Raw genomic sequence first — 16,270 nt, 5'->3', positions numbered from 1 at the left:
ATGTTGTTTGTCCCCACTCAGCAGGTTCCGATGCCACACAATTGGCCAAATGCCATGCCAACAAGGGAGAGGCCAAGGAAACAGCACACAAAAATTGAAAGCAGTGCTCCGCAACCGCCAGTTTGGTAACTGGTATCTGCCAACTGAAAGAGTATCAACCACATGCACACACAACGACTGGCGCACAATGCAAATGTGGTATGGAACAGGACGTAGATATAGGATGGAAGATGGAGTCGGTTGCCGGATTAGCCAAGTGTCCTGCATGTAAATCGAAAAGTAGTTCATGTTGATCGGTATTTGATTCGGCCTACAAATTGCCGACAAGCGTTAGAATAAGACCCCCGGTAAGATGTACCTAAGCCAAATGATTCTTTCTCGACACTCGGCACACACACGCCTATGGATGAGTATGCACATAAATAATGATGCAGATGTTGAGACGGAAAAATTTATGAGCATCGAAAATAACAGAATTCCGAGCAACGACCAACATAAATTAAACTCTCTGGCAGACAGGACAGTTTTGCTATAGTTGCACAAATTAATTTAATCAAAATTACGCTTCGGTCGGAAAATGTTAAAAGTCAGCAAAAAATAAGCAAATCAAATTAAATTCAACGTCAAATGCGAGCGCAAGATTCCCAATTCAAATGGAACGGCAACCTGGCCAATGCACCGCACATTGTGGCCAACTCCGGCAACTGGGATCTGTCCAATCAGGGGACATCGACTCCGGCGGACTCTCAGAGCATGTGTGTGACAAGCTGATGAATAATGTCGCCCCGGTTCTTCAGCTCGGAAAACTTTATCCTTGGGGGCGATGGAGGGTCCTGCCAAAAGGGGTCAGGGCTGAAACAAGGGCCAAACAAACTTCTATACATTTAAAATGTTTTTCAATAAAAGTTTATCGCATTGCAATTGTTTTTGCCCTGTCGCACTGCTCTTATTTTCCTCGCGACTCCACTTCACCTTCAACAAGATGTCGCAGCTTCAGACTCGCTTTTTAGCACAGAGAAAAAATAGTAGATATCTCTCAAGTACATTTTATAAACTAATATCTCCCAATTAGCTGCTTACTAAACTCCTTAAGATATCTCTTGAAGAAATCATGAAAGAGTAATAAATATTATTTTTTTGGTATAGTTGTTTAAACTTTATCAATAATAAATAATTGTATTTATATATATTTTTTCGCGTGTAGTGCTCCGCTGTCAGTTCAATTGTTTTGCACTTGAAGGGCAATTTATCTTGGCAGAGGAGAGAAAAGCAGGGCGACTGCTTACAATGCATTTCCGGCACGGAGCCCGTCTGAGTGCCACACACGAGTGCATAATCCTTTTAAATACAACTTGACTGCAACTACGAGAAGTCCTTGCCAAGAACTAGAATACTACGTACATGATTTCTGAAGGACTTGTATACTCGAGAACTTGTGGGCTTAGTTTCCTATTCCATGGCATGCCGCTTGGAATTTGTTAAATCAGGACAATCAATTGAAATTAACATTTAATTAGGCGGAGAAATGCCAGACGTAATCGCGGACTGTCCGCCAGAGCCATTCAAAAGCCATTTTACGCCAAAGGACATTAACAATTTTATGACAGAGTGCGCAGCAGAGCGGAACCGGTCAGGACATAAAACGAGACAAACAATGCGAGCCGAATGTCCACCCAATAAAAAGGCAGTTGGCTGTGAAAAGCGGGCATTTAAAACTTGATAAGTAATTAAAACTGGGCGTGGACTTGGAGCTAGACACCCCCAGCAGATAGGGGATATCTCTGGGCAGCAGGGTAATAAAAAATATGAGTAAGGTGCGTTTCGGAGCCGAACAGCCACAAAGTTGTAAAGTATGAAGCTGCCACCGGGGGCAGCACGTAAAGTACGGAGCTGGAAATGTCCTCGCTGGGCGCAAAGGACATCGGATCGTGGTGCGAGCGACTTGTCAGACATGGCTAAATAAAACATGAAAACTATGTGACAAAATGACACAAACGCACTCGCTTGATAGCGGGGATATGCTGGTAAAGGCTTACACTAAGAATGTCAAGAAAATAAAAATAATAAAAGTAATGGCAACAACAAACTGTGACGTACAAATAAAATAAAAAAGGAAGTTCGCCGGCGAGAGATGGATTTAGAAGGGGAAAGCGGGACAGGGATTGGGAAAGCCAACGAAAGGAGCTTGCGAGCGAATTTCCCATAAAAACTGGAAAAAATGAAAGAAAAGCGGCATGGGGGGTTCCTCGGCAAGGCAAACTATTAACAGAGGACCAAAGTGAGAAAGAAGGGGTGGGGAAAAGCGGGGGGGGGGGAGAGAGTTAAACTAGGTGAAAGCCGCACAAAACGACATCGTTGACAAAAGCAACTGGGGACGGGAAACTGGGGGAAAACTAAGGGAACCGAGGAAAAGGTAACGCTAAAAATGCCAAAAAGTGAGGACGTGAACGAGTGTATCCATATGAACGCCCACACACACACACACACACACACACACATGCGAGGGATGCCTTTTATGTGCTTGGAAGCCATTTGTAGTTTATTGTTAGCCGTGTGTGAGCGTGTACCGTTATCACTTTGTGCCCTGTCTATGAACGGCAGCCGTCGAGTTGGCCATAAAATATTATTTTATGATCTGCGGTCGTTGCTCCTTCAAGGAGATTTTCGTTTCCGAATTTGTTCCGAATAAAAAAAAATTGAGCTTACAAATCTGACCCATATCCCCACGCACGCCATCCTCGTATACTTGAAATGAAGATCCCGGCTTAAGTCAACTGAGCTTACACGTAAATATCCCATTCCTTGCTCTTTGTTTCGCCTCTGAACCTGAGTTTATTTCTATATGCTAACGCTACGTGAGCGCATTTTGAAACTGAGTGTTAACAGCGGGTGCATTCGTAATGCCCACTCAACCCTCCATCCCCCTCCATCCTTCCCCCTCACTTGTTGTTTGCCATTTTCATTTGCTGCTCTCTTGTTTTTCACCGGCAAATATTTGCCTGGGCCACGCTTAGTCGGTGCAGTCGTGCTCTGCACTGCCACCTGCATCTCCGCCTGCATGTCGCCTGAAGTGTCATCTCGAGGTTGAAGCAGCTTTTCTGACCCTTTCGAGGGCACAACTGCTGCAATTAAGTGGCGAAATCGGTGCGTATGCGTAATATTTAATTGCCGTGCTACACTCATTGTCTGCCTGCCTTGGCTTCCACAACCACTCCGCAGTTCCGTCCATAATGCCAATCAAAAGTCAATGCTATAAGCATTCAATTGTTTGCCGCCGCACTCACACAATCACACGTTCAAGGACCCATGCACTATGGGGAATTTGCCCGATTTTTTGGAATAAATGTATTTTTTAAAAGTATGCCGATTTTCTATTTTTTTTTTTTAATGTATTAAGAAAACATCAAGCTGTTTGGTAACATACCGCAAATGTTAACTTAACAGTCTAGTATTTAAATACCAACTGTTAAAGTCAGCTGTTGCAAGCGCACATGGTTTGTTTACATTTTGCTTAACTTTGAAGCTCACTTTCAAATCATTATCTCTGCAACAAAATGACGTAAGACAGTCAAATTTGAAATGATTACCAATTTTAAGGTATGTTCTGTTAAAAATACTTATATATTGCTTAATATGTGCGTCCAATTTTAACAATTTGTAAATGTAGCAGGTGATGTTTTCGTTTGGGTTTGGAAAGAAAGTTAAACTTTCAATAGAGTTTTAAAAAATGTTCAACTTTGTTCAGTGAGTGTCTATATCCATGTTGTAGAGTCATTAATTCGAATTCAGAACATATTGTCTCATCGTGCCTTCGTGCGACTTTTCGCGTAATTTAATTTTTAGAAACCAATCTTTGATCAAAAACGCAGCCCGCGAAGTGTGGCATAGACAAAAGGGTCTTCGAAAAAAATGCCGTATTACTTTGTTAGCAAGCAAGTTGATCCCACAGTCGAATCGCCAACTTACAGATGTTTTGAGAGAGCCATGGATACTTCAGACCCCATAATTTCATCAATGAATTTGAAGAAGCGCGTCCGAAAACATAAGCTGCTTTCTCTTCCACCAAAAGTCATTAAATTGTTATTATGCCAATATGAACCTGGAGACGAGTCTTTAGATGTTGATGATTATGAAGAACAAAACAACTATGATTTTTTGTACAACATTGAAATTTAAAATTAAGAGCATATAGGGCTAAATTTGTGATAAAAAAAAAAAAAAAAATTTGGTATATTTCACTTTTCTAACAGGTGTGTATAGGTATGTAGAACACTATAAAAAAAACCTCACTGAAATATGTTACATAGTTCGCGAGTTATTAATTTATTCCAAAAAATCGGGCAAATTCCCCATAGTGCCATGGGCACATGATTCATGAGCATGAATTTTTACCATGCTTCATCGTAAAATTTATATACCCTTGATGGGAAAATGTTTATACAACCTAGTCAATTGGATTGTTTTAATTTAAAACTTATACAACTATTAATATAAGTAATATTACGTTTGCCTTTCATTATTAAATAGCTAAATGAAAAATGTTCATCAACCTTAAAGCAAAAATCTAAAATATTCTATAACAAAATTTATATAAGGCAGAAAAATCGCAAAGTTTCGGTTTAAAAACCAAATTTGATTTGTTAATAATTAAATTAATTTTGTTATTACGTATGTATATAGTTTTTACAAAATCAAATTTTTTAATAATGTTTTTCCCTTAAAGCGTATTTCAACTTCGTTTTCCAGTTGCCACATCCCCATTTCTTTTTCGTTCTATTTCACTTTACTGATTTTCCCAATCATTTTCGCGAATGCGCCACCGAGAACAAAGCCATCCGAGGAAACTCCCATTCCCGCCCCCGATTTCATCCAGTGCCGCCGCTTCCGTCGTCGACATCGTGCAAACAAATGCGCATAAAAATCCATTATTTTAGCAAACACAACACGCACACACACTCCACGCCACCCTTTTACAATGCCAATGCAGTTACAAGCAATTTTTTTCCGTGCACAAAATAAATATAAAAGCGTTGAAACGAAAACATTTTGGAACAATATAAAAATTGCAAAAACGAATGCTCTTGGACGCTGTGGGTGGAGGTGGGTGGATGTGGGTGGAGATGGGTGGATGGTAAATGGTGGGTAGTGTGGGTGGGAGGGGCGTTAAGGTACAAGCCCCACAAGAGACTGGGGTCAAGGGTTGAGGGTTGAGGGGGCGGCGTTTATTGGCAACAGTGTTGCTATTTGTGTAAACGACTCGTAAAATTTTATGTTGAAGCTGTTTCATAGTAGTGGCGCTTTCATTTTTTCAGCGCTTCTCCGCGTTATTTCAACCCTTTCTGCTATTTTTGGGTTGCCAACTCATGTAAGGGGCACGGGGTCAGCCTACAATTGAGTTGCATGTGGTCGTTGTTTCTTCTGGGGGAGTGCATACTTTTTCGATGGCCAAATGGCGCAAATGATTGTAAACACTGATTACAATTATGCGGGAGGAAATGCTGGAGGTGTGTGTGTGTACGCTTATCTGCCCAATACCCCCCACCCCTCTTCTGCTGCCATTTTCTTTTCAATTTGTTTTGTTGTCAGTTCCAGCAAAATTGACATCTATTTTATGTTGCATCTGCATTTCAATTTTGCCCCCTGGTCCACATGTCGGAATGGGGTACGGAATACATGTAAATATTGGATATTGATTGCATTTCGCTTCGCCTGCCAACTTGTCAATGTCAACATAGTGGCGTGGGGGGGAAGGGGGGTGGGGATTCGGCGGTTAGGGATTCGTCGAGGCCGGGAAATGCGTGATAGATCGCTCAACAACGGCGCCAGCGGAAATGTGGAAAACTTTTATTGAAATTCATTAGTCGAACGCTGAAAAAGTTTGCATATTATATTTACTTCCGTCCTGTCATATAATATCCCATCTTCCTTTTTTTTGTTGAATTTAATGAAGTGCAACTGACATTGCAGTTGGCGTCCCCGTTTGGATGTAATTATGACTGGCAGACTGGGGGGAAAAATGCACCACAATCCCCTAGAATCTTTCGAAACAGGGGTCCATCTGTATGTCCTTCGACGTACTTTGCATTTTGGGAGGATGAGCACATGAGCAAAGATTTAATTTGCTGATGAAGTTCGTTTGTCTGCATTCCCTTCAGCTGCAGTTTGCTGCCAATCTCCCTGCTATGCAAATAGTCAAATGTTGGACCTGTCACTGCTGGCAAATATGATCCACTGCCGAAATAGTCGAGATGGGGGTCCGTCGATGTTTGTGCTCTGGATTCGGTGTCCCAAATTAGAAACAAATTTGTTTAATTCAATAAAAAAAAGTTGATTAAAAGCAATGCTGGCGAGGGAACATACGTTTATACCATATACAAAGATGGGTCCTTGGTCCAAAAACACCAAATATATAACATTTTTCTGTCTGCCAAATGAAATTAATTTAATTTCAAGTTTCTGAGGTCCGACCTCCTTCTCCTGCTAAACAAAAACCAATGAAATGCAACCGAAACATCAGCAAAAACTACCTGTCCAGTGTGTTTTGTTGCCTTCTCCTGTGGCTAACTTATCGTTGGCTGTACAAACAGGGAATAGCGGGTAATTTTGTTATTTTTTGGCTGCTATTTTCTGGTTTCGGTTGCGTATGAAAGTACCACTTTTCCCCTGCATATGTATATTATATTTGTTTTATCAGGGACGCCCGAATGTCTGCGTGCCATGAGGAAATGGTTTAATCTTGTTTGCCGGAGGGGAAATATGGCCAGGCCAAAGGTTAAAAATTAATGACGCGTTCCGGGGACCCAACACAAATGTTGTCAAAGGCATCAAAGTGCCTGCCCACACACACACCCGCTCACCAACACGCACACACAAGGCGCACTCACACCCACACACACATTGGATACGAGCAGAGAGCGTTTCCAATTAAGCCAATCGAGCTGCAAAAAGGCAGTCGGGATGGGAAAAGGATGTGGATGGGGAAACGGGAATGGCGCGTAATTAAAATTTAATTTGCGCCCAAAATTAGACTATGAAATTTCAATAAGGCGCTCTGGATGCTCACGAGTGAAAAGGCAAATATTGTTTCGCCAAAAAAAGCAAATGGTAACAAAGTAAATTAGTTAAATTTTGCAACGAAAATCCCTTTGATTAAACGCAGCCAAGTGGATGAGATGGAGCTGCTCAAAGGAAGAATCTACACTGAAAAAATAGGATTCATGCTGAGTTGCCTTTTATAAATGGATATTTTTGGATGGTGAAATAATATAGATTACAATTTTTAATGTATCCAAAATCTAGATTGGTTATTTAACTTCGTATTTATATGTCAGACCATTGAAAGCTGTGTGAATAAGATTAGCAGCAATAAAGAAGGTATATTACTTTTACATTGCTTTTTGGCTTTGTCGCTTTTCGACAGTAAATTTTGCTCTGTGCATCCAAAGCTTAAATAAATAACCAAGTAGCTGCTAAGAAGCCAAGATATAAGACAAACATGGCGACACACTCGCTTCTGTTTCCCCCCTTGTACTACACTCTCTTGGCAATCCGCGCGCATAAATTGTCAAAACGAAGTGTTTGGATTAAGCTGGGAGCTGTGCTCGTGAGCAGGAGACCATGACCTCGCCTGGCCACAGTGGCTACAAGTGCACCACCACCCACTGCTCATCCACCTGCTGGCCAATTTATTTATACGTGTTTAAAACTGATTTATGTGAGGGAGGCGAAGGCTACAGCTCCACGCCCCTTTTTGGCCAGCAACCACGTAAGTTGCGTCTTTAATTTAGCTGCCAACCAAATCCTTACCCCATCCCCTCTGATCAACCCCCGACCTTCGCCACAAATGCATTTTCAATGGAATTTCTCACTTGGAGCTCTACTTTCTCGTGAGCTGCCGACGATTTATGTGGCATGTTCTGGCGTTTCGCACCTCCGTGCAAAGAACTGCCACCGCTTAAAGTCGGACTTACCTAAAATCTGTTTTGGCACAATACAAAAAATACCCCAACACTCCGCTAGGCCCTTTTTGCACGGATGCCAGGCAACCGGGCCAAAAGAAGCTTTACATGGTGCACACTCTGGGAAAATCTGTTATCGCATTAACAATTTCCTACTAATTTCGACGCACAGGCTGGGTCGCCTCGTTGCCGAGGGGAAAAATCCTGTAGATATAATTAAATTGCGTGCCAAACTAACCACCAGTTGGGGGAATATGTAAGGCTGGAAAAGACATAAATGAATGCCCTTTCCATAGTAAATTAAGGTTTCCCTAAACATAAAACGATTCAATTAATTTATAAATAGAATACATAAAAAATAAATTTCAAATGATTTTTTTATGTTATAAATACAAAACCCAACTGCCAATGAAATATAATCCAAAGTAAGAGTATGCCACATGGGCACAATAATTTCATTAGGAAACATTTCCTGGCCCTGCAACAAAAATCAGGAACAGAAACCTTAATATTTCCCACTTGTATTTAAGTAATTATGCTGGAAAAAGTCCCCAAGCGGAAAAACATAACTGATGCACGTTCGTGTGCTTGTCAGCAGGGGGCTTAAATATTTGCCTTGTCATTTATTCACAAAAATCTTCATTATACATAAACATGTTATTTATATAGCCATCGGCAATTCACAAAGCGAACTAAGCTGCTTGCCAGCCAGACACTTAGAGAAAGGGGGTGGCGTTAGGCCAGGAATTGACAGGACATTGTGGGCACGCAACAATGCAGAAGGCGGGGGAAAGGGGGAAAGGGGGGGCCAAGGCCTCGACTTAAGTCCTTGCACATCAACTCAATTGATGACCCTTTGGCAGTTTAACTGCCTCAACATCGCTTAATGTGCACTCCATCAACATAAATCACTCATACGTCACGTTAAACACGCTCAAACTTCAAATGACGTGTATTTAAACGGGGGGAGCGGAGGAGAATGGGGGCACATGGCCATGGCCATAAATTAATTAAGCCTGCCCGCTGCTCTCTCGAAGGTCCAAGTTCGCGCTCCGCCCCCCTTAAGCTGCAATTAAACTGTAAAAGCGAAAAGCGAACGGACCGCCAGCGATGGCAGCAACAGCAAATTACAACCATTTACAATTAATTTGAACAACACGCTGCCATGCAAATGGCGTGCCATGGCTCATAACTTCCAATGGCCACCGAAACCCACACGCCGACGCACTCTTTGAGCCATTAAAAAGGGACCAAGGCAAGACCAACGTGCAAATACTCAATTAGCATATCAATAAATCAAGAAAAAAGAGTGTCGGTGGGGCCACGCCCCTACGCCCTTTGCTGGGGTAATCAAAATTTAGTTAACAACGCCAAACAATTTATTAACTCACAGCGGGCCACGGGGTTCGACCTTGAGGCTGGCAACGTGACGTATACGTAATCTGATGGCGTGCCAACCCAATTAATCAAGATGTCCTGGAGCTCAAGCGTATTGAATTGCACTTTTGTCAGCATAGGCATGAATGATTTATTATGATCGCGAAGGTGAGAGTATTTTTTCATTACACGTTTCCGTTTAATAATTCATTTTACTCTGCTCAATTAAACATATTTTAATTGTAAACTGTTGCGATTCATTTGAAACAAACAATTAGAGAATTAGTCGAATTTGAAATGTCTACTCAGTCGCAGGTTCTCTCGATTTCTGTGAGTAGAAAATCCAACTAAGGAAGTTTTTGTGACTAAGAATATTTATTGATTGATAGCTTTTGATCTGTTTTTGTTCTCTGATGAACTGTGAAACGAAGTGCAAATTGCTTAGGAAAAAAGCCGCAGTATGTAGGGTTGAACTTAAATTGGTATCATATCATGTAATATATCCCATCAGGACTTATCGATCAAATGCTGTCAGTTGACACGTCCCAGTTTGGACAAAGGCAATGCAGAATGCAGAAGAAGTCTCAACTTGCCGGCCCACCGAAAGTTTAACTTTGCCGAGCTCTATTCGATTAATATGGTGAGCAGAGGAATTGCATTGATCACGGATAAATCCTTCTTATCTCACCGCAACAGTGCATTGAGGAGTGCAACTACATAAGCTCCGGCTATATCGAAATCGATCCACCCTATCGCCTGGACTTGGCCAACATCCGCATCAATCTGAAGACCATTGCCCCGCAGCCGCAGTTGGAATCGATTCCATTCCTGGTGGATGCATATAACAAGTGCGAGAATTTCCGATCGATGCACGGAGGACGTTTCACTCTCCACCTGCCGGATATTGAGTTCATCGAGGAGCCCTGCAACCCTTTCGCCTTGCAGCTCACCATATGCATCCGGATCCATGCCATGCAGAAGTGCCCAAGCCAATTCTACGTGGACAGCGAAGAGTGTCGATTGGCCAGGGAATATTTCACTCAATGCGTTGGCGATATCGAAGCGAATCTCGCTTAGGATAGAACCGGAAATCTGAGAAAGTTCATCGTGTGTCCCTTTGAAAACTTAAATTGGGGACCTGCTTGAAAGTGTTGAAAAATAAAAGAAAAAGTCATAAAAGTCATAGATGAAATATGGCAATTTGACTGTCGGAGTCCTTGGTGTGTGGGTGACTCTGGTCTTGGCTGCAGTGTCACAACTGCAAATTGAATCGCACGCTCACACACAGACCTCCTCGCATGTCAATGTCCTCTGCTGACTTTGCATAACTTCGTCCGCTGCTGCGGAGCTCCATCTCCCCGAACTCCCCCCTCTCTTCCACTATTTAAACTTGTTAGTTTTTTGACACTTTTTTTAGCACATGCACATTACTTGTGACATACACACGAGTATGCTCAGTTTTGGGACTAGTTGGATATATGATGATTTAAAGGACAACTTAAATAGATTTATAGAGGACATAACTTTATCAGGACCAAAGATGAACTAAGTTTCTAAAAAGAAACATTCATTTAGTCAGCCGCAGACTTAGCAATTATGATAAAATATTTATTTTGCAATTTTTTTTCAGTTCAATTAGCAACATAAATAAATAAAGCTAATCGCTAGCTCATAAAATATAATACATTATTTTAAATCAATATAACAAAAAGATTATAAATATATAAGATTAATTTATGTATTTAAAACTTTAAATTAGGTAATCCCCATTCGATCAGCTCATTGCACAGAGTCTCTCTAGCAAAGTCAGCAGCAAAAGTTGCCGTTATATATAACACGTCTGTCGGTCTGTCTTCGGGTGGTTTCACTGTGTTTTTTTTTTTTGTCGGTGTCGCAGGACATGTTATGCAACTGGAATAAAGGAGCTGAATTTATGTGTTAGCTGGAGGACTGTGCCAGCAGACCCTCTCCGTGCCAATGTGTCTGGCTTTGCAGCGTCAGGTTAAACGGGATTTATGTCCTTCAAGACGTGCAGTCTCAGCCTGTTTTCTTAAAACAATTAACGTATTACGGCTCTCTGCTTTTGGCCTCCTTTTCCCTGCTGCCTGCCAAATCCATCTTTGTTCCGTGTTTGTTTCCCTGGCAGGGAGTGGGCTCCATCGTCCTGATTTGCATTTCCAGCCGAGAGAAGAAGCTGGCTTGGAGGCCCCGGGCCGACAATCAAAGGACTTTGGCTTGGCTTCGCTTGGCATTTTTCTTTAATTACGCCCTCGAGTCAAATTAAAAGCAAATGATAGTTGTCTCCTTTCTCTGACTGTATCCTTTGCCCGACTTTGCTCCTTTCGTTCGTCTGCGGCTCTCCGGGATTTTCCAGTTTACTTAGTCAAATCAAAGCTTTCAAGAAAATTGTTTTCCTTTCTTTCTGATGGTCAAACTGCTGACCAAGGACCAAGTCCTCGACAGTGCTCACACCCATTCCCATACCCTTACCCATACCCACATTCAGGAACTCACACATTCATAGCTCCTTATTACATCTGGACTGCTTTGTTAGCTGCATGTCCTTGAGTGCACTTGAGTCGATGCTTTCGAGTTTGAGGTTTTTGTGGCAAATAATTTGTGTAATTAAGTGACCACCAACTGGCCCCACACCCAGTTAATTGCTTATTTGTGTAGCTAATTAGTTGGGTATTGCCAACAAACAGGGGGAGATGGTCAGGCATCTGAATGCGATGATGATGCTGTCGAGAGTGGCTCAATCCCCAGTCTATAGTCTTCTTTTTTTTGCTCCATTCCCATCAGGCGTTGTCTAGCACTCGTAATTAAAAAAGATCCATAAAAGCGACGGGCAAACACAAAAGTGAGGCACGTGTGCCCCTTATCCCCGGGCTAATGTATCCCCCCCCCCCCTTCTGGATGGCAGGATACTGCACCACTGCGCCTCTGCAACACTGCACCACCAAGCATAACAAGCTGGCGGGGCTGGCGGCGTGCAATCAAAATTATTATAATTGCGACGCGTTCGCCTTTGTGCGACAACAATGACTTCCGCTTCCGTGCTGAAATTCGCCTGTGTCTGCATCTGCTTGTCATTCCATGTGCCATGTACCCACTGCATTGTTTTCAATGGGAAAATGGGGTAAAATGGGAAAACGGGTGGGTGGCAGCAGCGCATTAAGTGCCTGCAAAAGACGAGCAACAAAGTGAACAGCCCAGGGGAGCCACCAAGTGGGGTTGGCTGAAAGATGGGTACAACGTGCTCAAGTCCTGGCAAAATGCAAAGCGAGGGGAGTTAGTATAATGTAGTATAAAGTGCAGCTAGCTCACTGCGAACGGGTACTCACGAAATGACCTGCCCTAAACTGATGCTTCTAAATCTAATCAATCAATCAGGCATTCACTCAATCAGCAACCAAGTCAAACATCGGCCCTTAATGAAATAATTCAATTTGCGCTTGTATTAATTGTGTTGTTATTATGACGACTCTGATTATCCACATTACAACTTTGGCAGGCAGGCTGGCTGTATTAATTCGAACAAAGTTCTGGTCCTGGCCAAGGCGAGTTCTCCACCCGAATGTGATTGGTGGCCAATCAATGAAAGTGCCAGCCACACGCAACGTGCAATTTAATCAGTTTAATTAATAAGCAACATGGTTTGACAGCACAAGGGTTGAGTTGCCCCGGAAATTGAGTGTCATTGTTTGTCATGGGCATAAATAGCAGCGCTGATTGCTGATGCAACATGGTTAATGTGGTTTATGGGGCCAATTCTAAATCTTGGCGCAGGTCTGCCTCTTTAAACGACTTATTAATGGCACTCGAACAGGTCACGAATGGGCTTCATTTGTCTGGCTCTGGCTGATTAATCTAAATGAATTGTTACTGCCGCGTATTAGTCACAATTTCGATCAGCCGCTTTATCAGCCAGTCCGGATCCTTTGCCTTTTGGTCCTGTCCAGTTCGCTTTTCGCCTCTAATTGCCCTGCAAGCGACAGGTAAAGCCTGCCGCGGAAAACCCCTTTTTGCATATTTAGTGAGCCATGTCCGGGGCTTAGCGCTGTGCTGGAAAATATGGGACCACCAATTTCGCTTTGGGAACCCTTTTTGCGGATTTAAAACGCAATCAGTAGTTTCGTGATCGATGGCCATGGACATTAATGGTGCTAAGTGGGGCCATAAAAGCAAATGAAACTGCAGTTGAAGGCGGTCCTAGGAATTATATAAAAATTACATTCATAAACTCGAGTGGCCACTTGACTGCCATATGAATTCGCATAACATACACACACACACGCCGTTCAAGTGGGGCTCTCAGACACAAATATTACAATGGCAGCGAGTACAATACAATAAATCAACGACTCGGGCAAACTCAGCTGCTCGACGGCCTGCTACAAATAAATGCATAAACTTCGAGTGTCAAACAACAAGGAAAGTAGAGGAAAGTGGAGGAAAGTGGGGCACGAGTAAGCAGGTTGAACCGTTCCAAGCCATTTCGCTCGACAGTCAATGAGCTATGAAAATATGGAAAATGTAAGCGACAAAACGTGTCATTCATTGTCTATCCAAAATTTCGGTGAGGGGATACGAGTATGCTGCCATTTGAAGAGGGATTCTGAAATCGGGCTATTTTGTCAGTTTACAAATCACTTTCCATATGCAACTGACTGGTCAACTGGCACTTGACAGGCGTTACGCATACGCAGCGTTGGCCGAAAGGAACCTCAATCACCGCTCATACGCACATCTATGGATGCCATAAATGTTTGCAAACTCATGAAATAATACAAGCACGCATCGATTTAACCTTTACAGGGCGTGGCCCATCCAAAAAAGGGAGGCACAAAGTCTGGCAAAGAGCAGAAATCTGTTGAATATCAAATAACAATCACTTGGCAAGCTAAATATATCATTATGCCTAAGTAGGCGGTCGGGTGAAGAGGGGAGGCAGCAGTTTTGAGGCAGCAACAAAAAGCTTAGCACATGCGAACATGCGAGGCAAAGAAATGGGATCCAACAAAGAGGTGGGGATTTGTTTGCTGCCTTTCTTTTTTTCAGGGGTGGTTGTTTGTGGGGGCTATCCCTTTTCGCTTCCTTTGCCAGCCGCCTTTCTTTGCTACTTTTTATAATCCTCACAGCTTGCATGTTTGCTTAGCACCTTCGAGGGATAGGGAGCGGCCGATGGGTCGATGATGCGGAACAGGTTTAAAAAGTTTAAGCCAGAGAATCCTGTTGTGGCGGTTCCTGTGCGGGGACTCTTCTCGTTTGTTGGGTATTATATATAATACATTTGCAAAATTTACAAATCATCTTGCATATTTGATTTGCATACAAGATTTTTCATCGCCACTGCCAATACCTTGCCAGGGATATCCTCCCGGGTGTTTGTGTGGGTGTCCTTGAGCTCGTTTGTATGTCGCCGAATTGCACAAGAGATTCACAAATTGCTTTCATTGATTGCCGACAATGCCGGAGTGAGTGGAGTGAATGGGGACTTTGTGTGGCACCTTCGGTGGGTGGAAAATTGTGTGAACGGGAGCTCAGAGTGCCTTGACTGCCGGTGGGAATTTTCCTTAAATTTCCGCCAGCTTCTTCTTTTGCGCCGGGAAAAGTTAAACTGCCGGGGAGAAAAATCCCTGGGACACGTTGCGTATGAGTAATGTTTCTGTGGGCCGGCAGTGGAAGAGCCCAAACAGCATTTTATAACTGACCAGATGCTAAGAGCCCGTCCGCGACCAGTTGACCCACTTGATTCCCTACCGCTTCACACTTTAATAAAAAAATGTAACAAAATATTAAGAGCAACGTTTTAAAAATAAAATCTATTAGAAAATTAGACTTTTTTTTTCTTGATTAAATATGTTCTTGATTACGGGCTGTCCACATATTATGTCAAATATCCTCTCTCGAAATATTCAAGTAATCTCTTCCATTTTTAGCATTTTTGAAAAACCCAATTTTTATTACCGGTTTCTTAAAACTAACTTAATTTTTATTTGAGTGTAGTTTCCCTGGCCATTTGTCGTTTGTTGCGTGCCGTGGACGTCTACGTGAAATTATTACGCTGCAATGCATCATCAAAAGTAAACAGCAGCAGCAAAAGCAAAAGCAAAAGCAGCTTGGCACTAGACAGCTTGAGGGATGGGGAGGGGTGGCGGGACAAGGGCGGTACCCAGAAATGTGCGTCTAACATATTGGAGAGCGGCAAGAGCCGGAAAAGTGGAAACTGGACGATGGGCGGCTGGGGGAAACTATAAATTCAGACCAGCACACGCCGCGCACAGCAGGAAGGGAAAAAAAGTACAAAACTGTATTTAAACAGGCGTTTATTTAACCGCTAAACAATGGAAAAAAAACAGATCTAATAAAAAATCGATTGGGATTGAATTCAACATACCCTGTAGAATTTAATTAATATTCAGGCTATCATATGTGTCTAACAGGGATCGAAAGAATTAATGATAAAGATTATAATCTTTACTACATATTTTGTTGTTTATTAACAATTGATTTTTAATCAACATAGAAATATAAAATATACATGTTTAAGTGCAGCAAGAAAAATAAGTAATTTAGGCAAGTCGCAGGTAACAAGGAGGTACGAATGTATGTTGAATGTAAGATTTTCATGCTTGTCGCCCGTAAAACATCGAATTCAATTTTCTCTGTGTTATGGTTTTTAGCATATTAAAAAAAAAATGTACCAATTAAGCAGTTGTCCAGCAATGTAGGGCATATCTTGGAGGCATCAGCAGTTAGCGAGGAGCGGGATGGTGGACATGCCACTAAAATAATTGTTATCCTTGCTTTCTGTGCACAGGCACGTAAAGCCCTTAAAACATGGACAACCAGAGAGAGAGAGAGAGAGATATAAAGAAAGAGAAAGGGAGATGGACAAGAAGAGAGGCTGGAGCAGGCTAAACAACAACGCC

General features: G+C 42.4%; 2 protein-coding genes across 7 annotated transcripts in view; both read left to right on the top strand.

Annotated features, from left to right (window-relative positions):
- Positions 1-16,270, top strand: part of LOC108045712 (hemicentin-2) — a 75,869-nt gene that overhangs the window by 16,657 nt on the left and 42,942 nt on the right. The gene's annotated exons all lie outside the window — the stretch shown is intronic.
- LOC108045711 lies at positions 9,633-10,412 on the top strand. The gene is made up of 3 exons (XM_017125105.2): positions 9,633-9,665; positions 9,847-9,975; positions 10,032-10,412. The coding sequence occupies exons 1-3, from the start codon at positions 9,633-9,635 to the stop codon at positions 10,410-10,412; spliced, it is 543 nt and encodes a 180-aa protein (XP_016980594.2).

The sequence above is a fragment of the Drosophila rhopaloa genome, unplaced genomic scaffold (genome assembly GCF_018152115.1).
Source record: "Drosophila rhopaloa isolate 14029-0021.01 unplaced genomic scaffold, ASM1815211v1 contig_167, whole genome shotgun sequence".
In the NCBI taxonomy this organism is placed as follows: Eukaryota; Metazoa; Arthropoda; class Insecta; order Diptera; family Drosophilidae; genus Drosophila; species Drosophila rhopaloa.
This window is presented reverse-complemented; position numbering and strand designations above follow the sequence as displayed.